This window comes from Falco rusticolus, chromosome 5 (genome assembly GCF_015220075.1).
Source record: "Falco rusticolus isolate bFalRus1 chromosome 5, bFalRus1.pri, whole genome shotgun sequence".
Taxonomy (NCBI): Eukaryota; Metazoa; Chordata; class Aves; order Falconiformes; family Falconidae; genus Falco; species Falco rusticolus.
Window position 1 is genome coordinate 74,082,121 of NC_051191.1, and position 17,953 is coordinate 74,100,073.

General features: G+C 35.5%; 1 protein-coding gene across 1 annotated transcript in view; it reads left to right on the top strand.

Annotated features, from left to right (window-relative positions):
- Positions 1–16,936, top strand: part of C2CD5 (C2 calcium dependent domain containing 5) — a 67,439-nt gene extending 50,503 nt beyond the window's left edge. The window contains 13 exon segments of the mRNA XM_037387506.1: positions 795–825; positions 828–857; positions 4,246–4,307; positions 5,293–5,391; positions 5,805–5,894; positions 6,706–6,793; positions 7,871–7,957; positions 9,394–9,444; positions 10,251–10,304; positions 10,492–10,593; positions 11,434–11,624; positions 14,488–14,634; positions 15,383–16,936. Of these exon segments, the coding sequence (XP_037243403.1) occupies positions 795–825; positions 828–857; positions 4,246–4,307; positions 5,293–5,391; positions 5,805–5,894; positions 6,706–6,793; positions 7,871–7,957; positions 9,394–9,444; positions 10,251–10,304; positions 10,492–10,593; positions 11,434–11,624; positions 14,488–14,634; positions 15,383–15,514 (1,164 nt within the window). The 3' untranslated portion in view covers positions 15,515–16,936.
- Positions 16,937–17,953: the final 1,017 nt, after the last annotated feature.

Below are 17,953 nucleotides of genomic sequence, written 5' to 3' on the forward strand. Positions count from 1 at the left end.
AGGAGAGGTAAGGCTGTCTGTATTATAAAAAAAGAAAAAAGATGACTCCTTTTACTTTGAGAGGGAGAGGGAGAAACAATATCTGACAGAGAACCCTTTAATACTGGAGCTAAAATATAAACAATTTCCAGAATACTTGGTAAGAAAATGTGGGAAGGTAAACTTAGATCTCTTGCAGATGAATAAGGCAGAATGAACCTAAAGACACATGACACGCAAATATTTACAGAAGGTATCTGGGCAGATACGCTCCCAGTCTGATATAAAATAACAAAAATCTTATAAAGATTGGATGGGTTAAAGGTTATTTGGATGGGAAGAACTAATAATCCCTAAATCTGCTTTTTCCTATTCAATTTTCTGCTGCTGTTCGTACTAAGCAGAGTTTTTAAATTCCTGGAAAAATTTTTGTGTGTCATTGGAATAGGCAGAGAACGACCACATATGTGTAATACAGACTTTATGAAAGCAGCTGGAAGAAGTTGCAAGTTATGTGAACCTTATTCAGCAATTTTAATTGTTTTAAAAATTCTCATCATTCTTGTCTTACCTGCTGCAGTTACTGTGTGTTCTGTGCACATTGCTTTATTTTTAATACAACTTAATTAAGGGAACTATTTTTCAAGTGTTAAACATACAGGCTGCTAGTTAAGACTCAGAGGTCTGGTTATGGAATCTTGTATTAAAATTTCAGCTGCTAGATAGAATCTCTTGATGACAAAGTTTTTACAATCTTGCTGAGACTTCCGACTAGAACAGCAAGGTGATTTTAATAAATTAAGTCCTTTCTTCAGATTGATGACACAGATGCAATGGAAGATGTACATTCTTACTGACAGATGTTCCACCACCTTCTGGTATAGTTAAAATATGTTTCTAATTTATGGTGTATGCTGCAAAAATGACACAATAGAACTGGTTTATTTTTTTAAAAAAGTTCAAAAAATAACAGTGAAAAATATTCTTGAACTGTTCACTTGTCATATATACCCCGGTGTGAAGACAATGCATTAAAACTTTTATTTGGGATTGTTGCTTATTGAAAACTGAAGGTAAACACAGTATTTGAATGGCATTTTGTACTTCACGATTCGTACTGTTGCAAACTTGTTATCTTCATATGGGGATTGCAATTGGATCTGTTTTTACTACTATACCAGTTTCTGAAGTTTTTTTAGACTGCATGGCTAATATGTAGGTTTTAGGGTATCAGTAAAAGTAGTAATGAGAACAGAATGGTCTTCAAGTATTTGTAGCCATATAATATGACCATTGGTGCTGTATTCCAAGAATGTTATGTACATGAGCACTTGCCTTTCCAGCACTCTTTTCAACGACTGCATTTATATTTCCTTGCCTTGTGATTGTGCCATACTGTCAATTTTAGTCTTCGTGTTTGCTGCTTTGTATATTTGCTGTTTAAAAAAAGCAAAGTCCAAATGATTTGGTCGTCTTTAAATCACCCACGGCATTTGATTATCCGAGTCAAGTATTAGGCTGTTTTCTGTAGAAGGCAGTAAAGCCAACATAACAGAAATAAAGAGTATTCTAATTTCTCAGTTGGGGTTTTATACATGTATTGGTTTTAAGAACTGTTGCCAACCTGAGAACACAGAATGGATTAAAAGTAAATAGTTTTTCAAAATTCTCAGGAACTTGAAATCAATGTCTTTTTACCTCACAGTATGAATACAAATGTTGGGGCTGCATTGCTGGCAATAGAACATTGTGAGGTTTCCGTTTAGTTGTCTGCATTTAAAAATTACTTAAGAACCCAACATAGGGAGAGGTGTACTGAATCACTCAATGTCCGCTTGCTGGTAGGGATCAGGTGAGAAGACGTATTGCATTAATTTAAGTGCAAGGGAGAAAAAAAAATCCTGTAGAATAGCATGCTAACAGTTCATAGTTCAGCATCATCCTGAAAGAAAAGTTACTGTCTTCGTAATGATAGCCTTGACAAACTTTTTGTACATTTGACTGACTGCATTTGAGCCCATATGTGCTTTCAGTGTTCATAGAATGTTGCGTCAGGAATCTGTACCCATCTAAGAGCCAGCTTCTTACGGTTTGAATTGGTATCACCCACTTTTCCTTACGTTGGAAGAACAGTGAATCATTGCTTTGTGTCAGTCGTCTTTATGCTATTTGTGGTTGCATAGATACCTTCATACATCCTTTGATGGAACTCCTGGGTCTGGATAGAGGTTAATGTACTTGTCTGTTACATGGAAGTTGCACTGTACATTTGGTTGTCCTTGTCCTCCCTCTCTTGTTTTTGTGAGTTTCCCCATGTTTCTTCTGAGCACATTACCTGTTCCCTTCCTAATAATTGGTATCAGTGTTTATCATTTTGAGTACTTTTGAGCTCAGAACTACCCTTGTCATAGTTATCTGTTAGTACCACCAAATCTTTTATTCTTCATCACTTATCCATTGTTGGGTCCTGCTGCAGTTGCTGTCAGCAGTCACCTCATTTTATCCTCTTTTGCAGATAAGCTTTGAATACATTTGAAGCATACAATGCTGAGTTACAGATGTTTCCACTATGAAAATTGAGCATTTATTTTGACCCTCTCTTTCCAGTCTTACAATAATTGCATTTCCATCAATGGTACTCTGTTCTGCCCTTCAGTATATTAGTTGCTTAAAGAGTCCTTGCTGATGGATCTTATCAAATGCTTTTTGATGTCCAAAGTAGACTCTGTCAGTCAGATGTATTTTGTCTGCATGCTTGTTGACAGCTTGTGAGCCATGAATGTTGCTAGAAAAGTGGTATCAGTTCCTCTGCAGTGTCTTTTTTTTCCATCTACCTGTGAACTCCATTTTCTGGACTACCTTCTCTGAGCCAGTAATACAGGTATCCGTACTAGGCACCTTACTAGGTCCCAGTCACAGAAAGCAGCTCGCTACCTGAATATCCTCTCCTCTGGTAGTGGGTAATTTAAGTTGGAGTTCAGTGCGGTTAGTCAGCTATTTAATCTTTTGCTTTTCCTGTTGTTATATGAATCTTCATTTTTAATCTGCCTATTTTGTTCAATTTTCCTTCAGACATTTTTGTTAGATTGGTTCTCAGAGGAAAATAAACAAGGGACTGGTTTTCCACTATTGTGGAAAGCTCCACTACTGCGGTGGATGCTGAATGGGGCGGGGGGGGGAAAGCATCATGGGTTCTGCTGTTACGTTATCATCTATGCTATTCTTTCTGTATCTTACTTGACTTTTCAACAAGGTTCTGCTTTTGATGTTCTGGAAAAGAAATCGTATCTATTTTCTACCTTTTGCAAGCTGCTACACAGTTTCTTTTTCTAGCTTATTTTGTGCATTTACATAGGCCCTACCAGATTTCTCTTTTGTGCTCATTTAGCTGTATCTTTACATTTTCAACACTGACTGTTTGCTGTTTATAACTTTTCTTACGCTGGCCATTTATTTGTTATACTTTCTTCTTTTTTCTTTTTTTGTGTCTTTTCAAGCCCCTGTTAGCAAGTGCTACATATTTGCACTCAGTCTCTGGGTAGTATTTTTAAGCATCTCTATGTTGTCTGTCAAAAGTTAGCTTTTTAGCTTTTCCTGTCACACGTTTTTAATAACTTTCCTAATTTGTATGTAGTTTGTCTATATAGAAACTAGACAGAGCAGTAGTGGATTTTGGGGTGTTTGCCTGTCCTACAAGAATGCTTAAATATGTTCTGATTGGAGCTAAAAAACTTGTATACACACTTCTCCCTGCTGAGGACCAACTAGTCCGGGGTTTCTTGGTTTGTGGGTTCCACAAGGAGCAGTTCTAAGAAGCGGTCAGGGAGTTTGTCTCACCAGTTAGCATCAGATGACACGAGTTACCTGATTTCCATGGGGAGCAACTGTCACTGTTGCATTTCATGTTGTAGCCTCTCTCATGTTCATCAACGTGATGGCATTCTGGGCCTTGCTTTTGGCAGCTGAAGAAACATTTGGAATAAGAATTCTGTAGTGAATTAGTGTTTTAGAGTGGCGAGTTCCATCTTTGCAATATTTTTTTCACTGCAGTGTGAATACGTCTTTCTTTTGTATGTTATATTGTATTCTTCAGATGCTACATTTATTTTTTGAATGTTTGGTCTTATTTCTGGTATATTATTCCATATTCAAAAACACATGAGGGAAAAGACTTGTAAAATATCAAGTAAGGTCACATATATTTCTCTAAAAGTATTTTTATATTTTGGTGTGCCACACATATTTTCCCAAATGTTTTCTTTACAGGTTTTTACAGTTGCAACACAGAAATTATGCCTGGTATAAATAACTGGACACCAGAAATTCAAGTAAGTATATTCAAAGAAAATTAGAACATTTTTCCAATTGTGTTGAAATACTGTGGTAATTTAAATACATATTAGAGGTCACTGATTTTGAAAGATAAATTAAAAAGATAACTCTTGTGTTGGAAATAAAAGCAGTATTTTGGTAAGAAAAACGGGTATGATAACCTGGTTGTTTCTTTGTGGTTTTTTTAATGCTGTTATGTAACAGAGAACCTGGTACAAAAATACAAAAATTAGAAAATAATTATGGTAAATATGAACTTTAAGGTTTGGGGAATTTTTAAGAGCTTGACTAGTCTTTGAAGCCTCTTAAAATGAAACACATTGATGACTGTGTTACTTAGTGTGAGATACTGAGTATCATTAACATTAATAGCTTAAGATATGCAAGAATTAGGTAAAGCAAATCTGGTGAGTAGAGAAAAATTCCATTTTTAATTAAGTTTAAACATCTTGGTCATGTTTGTACAACACAAGTCAGTCTCGTAGAGAGGGAGTTAGAACAGATCTAAGTGAGCTATTACACCTGATTGGCACAATGCAGTACTGTGATTTGAGGAAGCACAGCTTAAACCTGAAAACAGTATGACTGCACCAGCAGCATACGCTCAGGCTGATGGGATTGCCTGTGTGTCTGTATATGACATTACATTATTGTATGCAAGTAACGTATGATTTTCAACGGCACTTAAAATATGTAGCAGGTAGAATGACACCTTTATGAAGCAAGTAAAAAGAACATAGAATATTTCATGTCATGCTTAATCACTTGTTTCATATTTTCATATACATTAATTCACAGAAAAATTGCCTTTTGTTTGTAAAATTTCATAAGCAATTACTTGACTTACTGTTGCTACAGTTTTTTTCTTTTCTCTCCCTCTCCTGCTCTGTTTTCCTTCTTTATGAATTTGCTTTGGTTTTAACATAACATACAGGCCTGTGTTGGGAAAAAAAAAACCAAGTATGTTTGTTTCTAATTTAGATGTTCACAGCAGTAAGAGTATCCAGATTAAGCAACATTAACCTAACAAATCAAACACTTAATAAGAACTTTAATGATCTCTGTGAAAATCTGTTGAAGGTAAGAATCTTATTTCAAACATTTTTTTTTAATTGTTCAAATGGAAGCAAAGTAATATCAGGCTATATTGAAAATAATGTTTTCTTCATAATTAATTTCTGGAATTAGACTACAAAGGGTCTGTAATTAATTTGTAAGCTGCTCTAAAGATAGATTCAGCCTTCTTAGTATACTAATGATTTCCAGAGCTTTTTGGATCTGAATGAGTCCTTTGACTGGTAGTGTGCTCTAGAAACAGGAATATAAGGACTGCCACATAGTAGATTGCATTCTGTCCTGACTTTTCACACCTATAGTTCTTCTTCAAGAAAAAATTAATATAATTAGATGTGAAAAATGTTTTGATCTTTGTTTTCTGTGAAATAAACCATACGTTATTTAGAGTAACACAAATAATGTCTTGTCTTCAACAGAGCCTGTATTTTAAACTGCGATCGATGGTTCCCTGCTGCCTTTGTCATGTAAATTTTACAGTTGCTTTACCAGAGGATGAATTAGTTCAGGTAAGTAAACTGCTTTTGACTTCCAGCATGTAGGGATGCCAGTTTTGGCCTTTAATTAACATTTCCTCTTCAGAGTAAACTAGGTTAGGATTTGATTTACTAGTGTGTCTGGTGAATTCTGAGGTAAAACTTCAGGCCATAACATTCAGTGAAGAAAAGGGATGACATATTGAATTCAGCAGTTTTAAGAATTGTGAGGCTACATGGCGTTTCATGAGCACAGTGCCTTTTAATAGTGTTTACCTTTTGTTAGAAAGGAAACGAAAAGCCCTGAGTAAATATCCATTAAAAGGTGTTACCACGTACACTACAAGAATATGGCTCACTGGTTTTCTAAGTATGCTGTCATTATAATTCTTTTTCTTGCCATTTCAAGATGGTGCGACATATACTTCATTATTTGTAAAGAAAATGTTTTAAAAGTATAACATCATGCTTGTGTTCAATTAAGCATCACTTTCAAATACAACGATAATGAGATTTCATGTTCTCTTTTATGTCAGTTCACCAAGGAAGAATTGGAAAGAACTGATGAATGAAATCGTAAACATCAGACAAACAGTGTCAGGTGTATGCTCTAATGAGGAAGCTTAGTACTACCTTTTATGCTCCCCTGTGAAGGGTTTTTAATATATCTACTTAGATGTTCTTCTCCTCCTCCCCCACCGCATGGGGCGCGCCGCCCCCCCCCCCCCCCCCCCCCCCCCCGCCTTATTTTTCTGTGGAAGAAGCTGTCTTGTTTGCAAAATTATTTTTGTGGATTGCATGAGAGATTAAGTTACCTAATATGCCATATATTTCTGATTTGCAGATTGCAGTCACAGCTGTTGCAATTACATTTGACAAAAACCAAGCATTGCAAGCCAACAAAGCCCCTACAGAAAAATCACAGCAAAGAGGTAAATATTGTGAGGCATGTGAAGATAAAGAATTAATATTTTTCTTTCTTTTTTCTTCCCCAGTACCTAATGAGTCTACATTTCAATTTCAGTTACATACACATGTTTTTACAGGGAGGTTCTATAAAAATCGTAAAGTCATAATGGAGTTTTGTAGAGTTCATGTACGTGACCTCTGGCAGGATGACACTACTCACCACGTATTAGATATTTGCTTTACATAATCAACAAACTTGCCAACATTTTTTTCATGTTACTGTATTTCCTTATTTCACATTCCATCTTATTTTGAATATTTTTCTCTGAAGAGCTAGTGTAACAGATGATGGCATTTCCATTGTATTTTGGAACATTGTGTAAGTCATGAGAGAGTACTTGTTCTTGTAAGTAGCAAATTTTGTCCTTACTTCAAGAAGGCAGAAAATAAATTATTCATAATACTTACAAAAATCTCCCCCAAACCCTAAGTAGGTCAGTAATAGTTTTGGAGATCAGTGAAGCATATGGCATTATATTATATATAATAGAAGAGACTGCTGCAGTCTGTGTATGTCATCTTGCTAATGAAGCACCATCGTAATGCTAGAAATGTACATATGCAATCTGGGTATGGGAATTTAGACAGAACTTTGAAGATTCTTCATTCTGAAGAATGGAATTAGGTAGTAGAACAGAGCCATAAGTTTCTAAAACTTTATAGTTATATTTTACTTCTTCAATAGTAACAGTAAATTTTCTTTTTTTATGTGAAATAAATAAAATGTTACTTTTTACTGTACTGTATAGCTAACTCAGATTCACCTGCAGAATCAAATCTAAAATGCTTGAATTCACTTAATATTTTTTTCTGAATATACTAAATCAAATCCTGTTAAGTGGAACACAGGTTTTATTCAATTTTCCAGCTGGATTTATTGCCAGACACCTAAGTTCATACAGAACTGCATCACTATATGCATACACTGAAAAAATCTGTTGCAGTTAGACCTGACTGAATTGAAATTGTAGTGCTTATTATTACTGGCAAGTCTTACATTGGTGGTTAATTTTCAGTTGAGTATGTCTTTTCTGTTGAAGCATCTACAGACAATGAAGAACAGTTACAGTTTCCATTGGAACTTTGCTCTGATCCCCTTGCTTCACAACCATTCTCACCAGCTAAAGGTCAGTTACATGGAAGAATGCTGAGCTATTGTTTTTCACTGATTTTGAGTTCTGCTCTTTCATTGTTGCATTAGCTTTAAAATATCTGTAGTTTCACATGCTTTAAATATTCTTTACTACCTAAGCATAATGGATACGTTCACTCGTAAAGTCCAATTTTTTGAGTCACGTAAGGCTAATCATTCTGGATATATTATTTTGTCAATTTCCTGTACTACTTATACCTTTGAATTTAGAGTATTGAAAATCCTGCAAACTATGAGTGTCATTTGACTTAGTGTTATAAATTACCTAATAATTAAGCTTGCCTTGTACTGCTTTGCTTCCGTAAATGGCCCTTGTAAAATGAAGTCCATGTATTGTCATTCTCAAATAATTAATCTCATAGTTCTCGTGGTGGGCTGAGCAAAATTGCATGCAATTGTTTTTTAAATGAAAGGTACTTAAACTTGCATTGTAAACAATTAGTACAGTGCAGCATGTTTTAGCTGTTAAACAGGCGCTTTGTTTTATCTGAGATAGAGCTGCGTTTCAGGAATGGTTGTCACGGTTCTATGACTGTATGAAAAATTAGATTATCATGCATTGAAATCAGATGTATTTACTTCCTTCTCTGTTGCTGGATTATCTACCCACCAAAATGGCTAGTGACAGGAAATTCAGTATCTGTGAATTACTGTAAATGTTCTTTTACTAAAGTGTTAAAAGAGCTCCCTTATGTAAGTTGTATAAAAGAGGGTGCCTACCATGTTTACTTGTATTTTCAGAGGTCAGTTTAATTTCAGCAATATTATTATCATTGCTTTGGGGTTATTTTTAATTTTATTTTTATGCAGTTGTGTGTGCTTAACTTCCAGCTAGTCACATTATGATACGTTAAGCTGTAATTTTCAAAAAGAGGAGCTATCCAGAAATTTCTGACTGTGTCCTTTTTACTGTTACTGGACTGTGCTACTTGTGTAATGGACACTGACCAGTAGAGGGTAGCCTGTTCACGTGTATCACTTTCCCTGAGCTTCACATTCCATATTGTACCACACATAGCTTTAGAGGCTTTCAACTAGATAATTATTTCATCTGCCATTTCTTCACAAGTAGACTCGAGGTTTCATTGTATTTACATTTACTTTGCAGTTTGTTTAATATATTGATACCTTTTTTTACATACTTTTCTGTAAAATTGTTACTTTAAAAATATTTATGTACAACCTTATACAGTAGTGACCTTTAGTAAATGATCATATGATAATTTGCAAGACAGATTTACTAAAGTTAATTATTTATACCAATTTATTAGTACTACACTATATATAGAAGTTTTTTTCTCATATTTTATTCTAAATGGGTTTTTTATAATAATAAGAAGAAGAATGTTGTCTTGTACTATGTGATTCTGCTTATATATTACCTGAACGGAATTCGTTTTGTCTTATTAGAAGTCCCAGAGGGTGCAAGTTCCCATGCAAGTATTCCTGCTGCTCAGAGAGGTGAGTTTACTTAATTTAGCCATATGCCAGAACAGAATGAGCATTCTTGGGATATTGGTATACTCTTTTTGGATGTGCCTTAATCCAGGAAGTGTTTACTAGTTAACTGAGAATGCATGCTCTGGTGTGGCTTAATGGTATCGTAATATTTTTATGTGTTTTTTTTAAATTACAAAAGTCAGATTTGTTGTTATTAACAACAATGTCTCTGTCAGATATATTGATATCACTTTATCTGACAAAAAAATTAGTTCCTCAAGAGAGAGCTTTTTTGCTTGTCTTAATTTGAAGTTAGCATGTCTTCTTTCCATTTCTTCAAGATAATGAAGAAATGGTATTTACAAAACTGTTTTTGGGTTTTTGGTTTGGTTTTTTGTTTGTTTGTTTGTTTTAAGATACGCAAACACCCCTGCAATAATACCAAAAGTCATAGCAGAAACAACTCTATTTCTCATTGTAGTGATAATGGTGGGGGGTATATTGGAGAGGGGAATGCTGGGGGAAGGACAATGTTTTGTAAGGAAAATTCATTTGTGTTTAAAATTGAGGTGTTGTTTCAGCTTGTGACACTTACCCTCATCACCAAAGCTTTTTTTCAGTCTGTAGGTTAGATATTGGTAAAAGATAGTTAGGAAGCTTAAGTTATGATCAGCAGCTCTTCATGAGGAAAAGAATAGCAATGCAAATTAAAATTAAACAAGGCTTAAATAAACTTAAAGAAGCCAGAACTTAATACCTAAAGTGAGATTAAAAAAGAAATTAATCTAGCATAAGTCATTAATGACTGTATTTGCATGTTTTTTCAGTGATGAAGTCCCAGTCAGGCAGTTGGTTCACAGCTGGGACATCACCAGAAATCGGTACACTGGTTTGGACAAGTCCAAACCTATACTGTAACTTTTCCTTTAAACAGACCTGGAAAGGGATGTTTGTTCTCTCTGAGACACAGATAATTGCTTCCTCAAAAGGAGCATTGAGATGAGCAAGAGACATCATCCATATTTTTTTTCTTTGTTTTTTCTTTTGTTTTTCTGTCTGTGTTTTCAGCAACGTCAATTGATTACAGTTCCTTTGCAGACAGATGCAACAGCTGGATAGAGCTCATTAAACTGAAAGCTCAGACCATAAGGCGCGGATCAATTAAGACAAGTAGGCGGCTGTTTCTACCACGTTATGATAATCTGAGACATATCTCTGATTTCCCAGTGGTGAATAGTGGAGTTTCCTGCCCAGCAATAATACTGTAGATCACATGTAGAATGAATACCTGAGTGTGAAAACTGCCGACATTGTTAATGTCTTTGTAAGCTAATACAGGATTTATGAACCAGTGTCATAAAAAGTAACATATAGTATTTCTGTTCACTTAGTAAAAATTAGTTATCAATAAATGTGTACGCCTACTAATTATATAACATACACTGCATGGATGTAGGTGTATGTATGATCTTGGAAAATTTTTGGTGAGAAACAGGAAGCAATCACCAAGGTGACAGTCAAGGCAATGGTCACTAAATTAGCAAGTGGTGAGTTATTTTTCAGTAGTTCTTTGGCCACAGGTCTGACTATCTTGCTTAAATTAGCAGACATTAATATCTGTTTTAATGGAAAATGCTGCACTGGGGAAACACAACAACTTTCACACTTCCTATAATTTGTTCCTCCAGCAGAATACGTATTTCAAAATGTTGGCACTTTTTTCTTTATCTTCACTTTATAACTGATTGTTGTATGTGCAGCTATTCGCCTCAATGTTTTCCTTTGCAGGAATGCCACTCTTCCAAATAAATTCCATTTCAGCTTTTTGTCTCCTTTTTGCATGCATTGCATGATAATTTCCTTTCTCACATGATATGGCTGAGCATCACAGGCAGCTGAATGTTGTCACCAAGCTATTTGGAAACCATAAAGAAGAGTTTTTGTGTTTTGAGAAACAGTGATCGATCTTACATGATAGTTACTTTCTCTTCTTTTTTCCCATCTTTTTAGCTACTTCACTTGATAAAGCAAGTCCATTGTCTGAGGGATACTTACGGCACCGTTCTGTTCCATCGTGCACCAATTCTACTGTCTCAGTTGTTAAGATGACACCTCTTTCTTTTCTACCTGGGGCAAAAATAACCAAATATCTTGGGATAATCAACATGTTTTTTATACGAGAAACCACTTCTTTGCGTGAGGTGAGCAGTGTATCAGGGATTAGCAATTTTTGTTAATTATAATGAAAGGTAAATATCTGAAGAGATTTGAGCTGCAGTATGGTGCAGGAAGGGAACAGAGTTTTTGTCACATCAGGGTAGGTGCTGAATGGGGAGTAAATTGCCCTGCACTGCTCTTGTCATAGAGCATGTAGAGCTGCTCATGTTTGGCAGCGTTAGGAAGCGGTTACTTAACCATTGTCATTGCTGTTGAATTGGGATATGAGTTCTTAAACAGAGCTACATGGAAAAAAATGGGTCTTTGAGTAACAGTGATAGTTGGGATCATTTGAATCCAAAACTGAGATTAATTTAAATGCTTAAAAAAAAATCCATTCTTCTCTCATGCAGCAAACTCAGCGATGAAATTTCATAGTATATTTGGATTTTAGAATTCTTTGCTAACACAAGGTTTCCTGTAGCATATATAAGTAATATGCCGATTTTTAATATTGTGTTCTCTGCAGTCTTAGTAACATAGCTCTGTGTGATGAACAAATGTCTGAAAATCATGCCGTAGAGTACATAAGCACACAGCCAACTTAGAGGATGTAGCTAGTGATACTCAATGATCTCCAATCTGGATCTGGAGATTGGATAGTGCTCTGAGCATGCCAAAATGCAAGACATGTTCCCTTTCATTTTCACATCCTTTTGGGAAGCAGCTGCATCTTTCTGCTACAATTTCTGGTCACAGAAATAGATTGTACCTGTTGCCTGGTTTGTTAGTGCTGAAGAGTAGGCTGTTTCTTGCTAATTACATATTGATAAAATCACAGAAGAGATGTTAATAAAAATGATCAGCCTTCATAAAAATGAGTTGTGAGCTCTCCAGAGAAACTTTGATCAGACAGACATCTTATTTGGATCTTGCAAGTTATGTCCCCTTTTAACTTGAGAAATCTATGTAAAAAGGACAGCATTTTCAAAAGGATGTCTATGGTATGACCAGGGAAATGGTTATGTGACGTTTCTGTATTAACTGCAGCTTCTGTAGATACAAATTACATAGCTGATAAGCAAGCTTTGGTGACTGTGATAGCAGATCTCAGCAGAGGTAGGTTGTTGAAGTATTTAATTCAACTCCTCCATGAAGTTGGGACAGTTCTGCAGTTTCTCTGTTACTGTCAGTGTGCTATTTCCAGCTCCCAAGGCAGCTAATTTAAATCTGTTTTGGCTGGAAGGCCAGGCTGGATGGGGCTTTGAGCAACCCGATCTGGTGAAAGATGGCCGTGCCTGTGGCAGCAAGGTTGGACTAGATGATCTTCAAAAGGCCCTTCCGACCCAAACTGTTCTATGATTCTTTGCATAGGCTGAGTCACAAACCAGTTTTAATACTAGTAGCGCTGTATTGCCCTGAGGCTGTAACTGAGTAAAAACAGAGTGGTCACTATATCCAACTTGAGCAATGTGTTTCGGATTCTACAGAAAAATATTGAGCAGCATTTGTGTTTGCATTGCTTCGTTTTGCTTATGGTAGTCTACAGAATATTGAGGCTCTATGAATGCTTTCATAAGATGAAGTATATAGCAGCCACTGTGCTTTAAAAATCAATGATAACTTTAAGTCCAATTTATTTATTGCTCTTAGGCTTTGCGGTTTACAGATGGATATTTATAATCTTCTGTTGCCTGTTGTCATCAAATTTTGTATTAGGATTATGATGTTAGAGGAGGGTTTTTTTCCCCATCGGTTGCTGCAACTGTTAAACTGCTTGGACGAAATCAAGATTGCATGAGGAATGACAAACTTGTGTTGAAATTTTGATTTCTGGCTGTAGTTGGCTTCATTCATACTCTCTGCTGGATTAGTGAAGTGATACTTGCCCTTCTGTTTGTTAATTTTCATCCAAGATATGTTTTCGTACGTCTTTATGAGTCTGTTCAGAGTAGGTCATACTTCTTCCAGTAGATATGAGGGCAGCTTCTTCTTGCACCTGCCTCTTTCATTTTCTCCAGTGGCATGCACACACATGGGAATTCTAGTGGTCTTGCTTCCACTTTAATTTTGAAATTTTACAGAGATTTTGAACCAATGGTGAGCTCTGTTTTCATCAGTTTCCTCATTGGTTTTCTGTGGATTTGTATTGTTTTGGTTAGTTGCCTGTTTTTTGTGCATTGGGTTTTTTCTTGCAATGTAGTTACGTCCTTTCATAAGGATTACCTGGAAAAAAGCCCCATACTTCATTGTTTTCATTCTCTTCCTTTCACAGCAATTTAAATTATTCAGGTTGACACAAAAGAAGTAAAAATCCCCCACAAGTACCATCAAGTCAAAAAACTTAATGAAATAGGATGGCTAGGAGTTCTTTTAGGCTTCAAGGGGGAAAAAACCCACCTTGGATAGCTTGCTTGTGAAGTCTCAGCTCTGTCCTGTGCTTACTTGATATTTTGAGGGATCATTTCTTTAGTGAACGTTAGAAGTAATGAGTTACTAACATACATGAAGTTGCAGTGACCAAAGGTAATGGCTGCTCCTTACCAGTGATTTCCAGGAAGTCCAAATCACTTGCCTGATGAAAGAAAAAATTAATTATTCAACTGTCACTGGAATAGTAAATGTTTCTGCAAAGGTGTAGGAATGTCTGAAAAGTATGAGTATATGTAATATACTGATTGGAAGGAATACCAGTCACAAATGAATAACCTACTTGTGATTCCTCAAACAGTAAGTTCCATTGGTCTGGTTTTAACTTTGACCCACTAATCAGTGAATAGCTTACAAGTTCTGTACTATTCAGGATTCTCTGAAATGTTCAGGTCATAAAAATGTAAGAAAGGTATTCAGCATCTTGTAGCTATACCTAACATAAAATGTAATATTTTTTTGTGTGTTCCATTTTAGGAGGGTGGTGTCAGTGGCTTTCTCCATGCTTTTATTGCTGAAGTGTTTGCAATGGTCAGAGCTCATGTTGCAGCTTTAGGGGGGAATGCAGTTGTCTCATACATAATGAAGCAGTGTGTTTTCATGGAGAATCCAAACAAAAATCAGGTAAATAATGATATGAAATAACAGTGCTATTGTGATTAGAATGACACACATGCATATTTTATGTATTTAAAAAACAGCAACCCTGTAGGGCCGTGTCTGTGTAACACTTCTGGATCTCTCATCATAATTCAAATAATTAAATAATTAATTAAATAGTTTGTTTAAAAAAGTGAGGAGTGTTCTTAAATACTTGACAACACAAAAAGTATGAGTATGCTTCATAAATACCCACATGAGTAGTAATGCTAAGTTAACTAGAATGAAGTTAAGTTGCAGAAAACAGTTGAACAGTAGTGCCGAACTTTAAATTTAGCTTTTCTGGTGTTGCAGTGTTACGATTTTCATCCTGACTCCATGTAGAAATACCTGGAGTTGCTGGTAAAAAATGCTCCATTTTGGACATAGAGGGACAAAACCTGATTAGTAAAGATGACAAGAGGTATTACAGTCATTTTGATACATGAAACATGTTCAAAACAGTCGTGAAAGCCAGTACAGCTACCCAGATGTTTCATTTGTGGTGATCTTAGAAGAATCTATGCGTTTGATAGCACACAAGTGAGAGGATATAAAAGAAAATACGGCAGAGATTGCCTCACTGATAAATTCTAGTACTTCGTCCTTCTCCTGATTTCTGACTTTTCTATTGTCTGTATAGTTGTATGTAGCAAAAATAAGTAAAAATAAAATATGTTATTATTTTATGTTTGGTAACTGTGTATTGTCTTTTTCTTTTTTTTTTTCCCAGGCTCAGTGTTTAATAAATGTCAGTGGTGATGCAGTCATCTTTGTACGTGAATCTGATTTAGAAATGTTACCAGTACAACCTTCTACAGTTGTTTCTCAACCCACAACTTCTGGAGGAGATGTCACAACATGAATGCAGAAAAAGGAAAATAGTGTCTGCCAAATATAAAGATTATTTAAAATGTGGGAATGTTTAGGTTTGCATCTTCAAAATCATTATCTCCTCATAATATTAATAGCCAAAATCCAAGACAATCACTGTACTTTGTCCTTCAATTTTATGTAATAGTCGGGGCAGCATATTGGCAAGTATGCTCTGATTCTGTTACAATTACCCCTGTGAAACCTAGACAGTAGTAGATGAAGCACTGATGTGAGAGTATGGATTGAAATAGTAGGCATCACATGGACCTGTGAAAGTAAACAAAAATTCTGTTGCATTTTTGAGCTGTTCCAACAGGACCAAGATAAGTTGTAATTTAGAACTATTTCTGAGTTTGCATGGTGTATTGGCTGATTCTCAGCTCAGTGTAAAAACTAAAAGAGGGGTTGGGGTGGGTGGGAGGGAAGTAACTGAAAAGCCTGTATTAGCAACCTTTGCTGAAGGAGCAAGGCATCTGTGTGCAGGGTAGGAAAATGTGGGCTAAAGTTTGAACTTCTAGATCATAGAGTGTGAAGAGGAAGAAGCAGCACCAGAAAGTCACAGTTTGAATTTCTGCACACAAAGAATATTTTTCAGCTGTTTGTGAACTTCTGATTTTTTATTTTTTATTTAAACTATTACTATACAGCATATGTTTTGGGTGGGTGTTTCATGGTTTTGTTTGTTTTTGTTTTTAAAAAGGTGCCAGACCATGATGCTGTGTTCCTAGTCATCCCCATGGTTAAAAAACCCCAAAAAGTTCCAAAGTGTGTTTGGTGCTATTATAAGATGTTCACTTCAATATTGACCAAACAGATTTTTTTCTTTTTAATCTAAGATTCTGTAAAAGAATTGTCCTGAGGCTCATTTTGTCTTGCCAGTATGACATAAACAGTCCTCCAGAAGTCAGTTTACAGAGGCATACTACAGCCTTTTTCCATTTAACAAGTTGGAAATGGGTGGCTAGTTGGAGACTGATGTATGTTTGTGATGCTGATTTCTGCAGGTTGGTTTTGGTGGTGTTGTGTTTTGGGTTTTTGCCTGCCAGTAGTACTGTACCTGGGAAATGAGGATACTGCGAAGAAAAAAAATGTGTCATTTCCATTAAATATCTGAAAGGTGGTGATATTTTAATGTAAAAAATGCAGACTTTGATTTGAAGATGCATTCTTACTTAATTCTGACAATACCATACATGGAACTTGAACAGATGTGTAAACTTGAATGTAAATATTTTGCTTAGTGTTGAAATTCAGCAATGGCATGATTATTTGTTAAAACTAATTATTTCATTGTAAATGAGCATGAAAATCATTCTTGCACAATAAATGTCTTTATAAAATTTATTGCCTTTTTATATGTGTAAAAGTTAAATGTGTACACTGGATATGTATTAAAGATGTCCCACCCCCATTCTCCTCAGAGGAACATTTTTTGTATAGAGTGTTAAAACCTGATTATTTAAAAATTGGAGAGTTAATTATATTTATAGTGTTTGAATTAGGTGCTTACCAGAACACTTTACTCATACCGTTAATTGTATTTCTAAATTCTGTAGCTGTTGCAACTAAAGCTGCCATAAATTAAGTTGCCTGTAAACAGTTGCAGCTCTCTTGATTATTTTGCAAGGCAAGTCTTGTTCCGTTTGAAGCTGATGAGAGAATATTAATAACTTCAGAAGCTCTTGGATCTGGCACAAGAAGTTGTTTTCAGCATAAGTATTCATCATGAAAATATTCTCTGAAGTAGCGCATTACAGTGACAGTTCTTGGGGGTTTTTTTGTTAGTTTGTTTTGGGGTTTTTTTGGTAGCTTCTGTGGAAGTAGTAATGCCATCTTTTCATTTCTAGCTGTTTAAAAGGTCACAATTTCTTCTAGTGTGTTTCATTAGACATAGAAGAGGAGATTTGTATCTAGAAATTTTAATTCTTCTCTAATTATTATTCCAAAAATGACAGACTTTTTTTTTTTTTAAACTGTTACTAATTGAGATTTAACTTTTCTTAATTGGTCCAGCTGGATACTTTTAACCTGTAAATGTTGTACACTTAATTGCTTTGATTGTTTTCTTTCCACTGTAAAAAGCATGTGCAGATCCCTTGTCATTTGGAACACTAGACCTCATACGTTTCACAGATGCAAAAACTGGACCATATAAACATAAGATGAACTTCAGTGAATTATTGGAGTATGTAAGGAAAGGAAAACTGAAACATGAGTTAAAAATTTGAAGTCATTAGTGCACAAAACACCTTTGAAGAGCTGTGTGCTTACAACTTAAGATGATTTATGTTCCTTGCTGAGTTCAGAATGGCTGAAAATCATACAAGGGTACTTTGGTAGTTAATGACTTTTAGCTGTTTAGTCATGACATAGTAACATACAGTTTTGATTGTGTGAGAATCGTCAAAGTTTCTGCTGAAATGGGCAC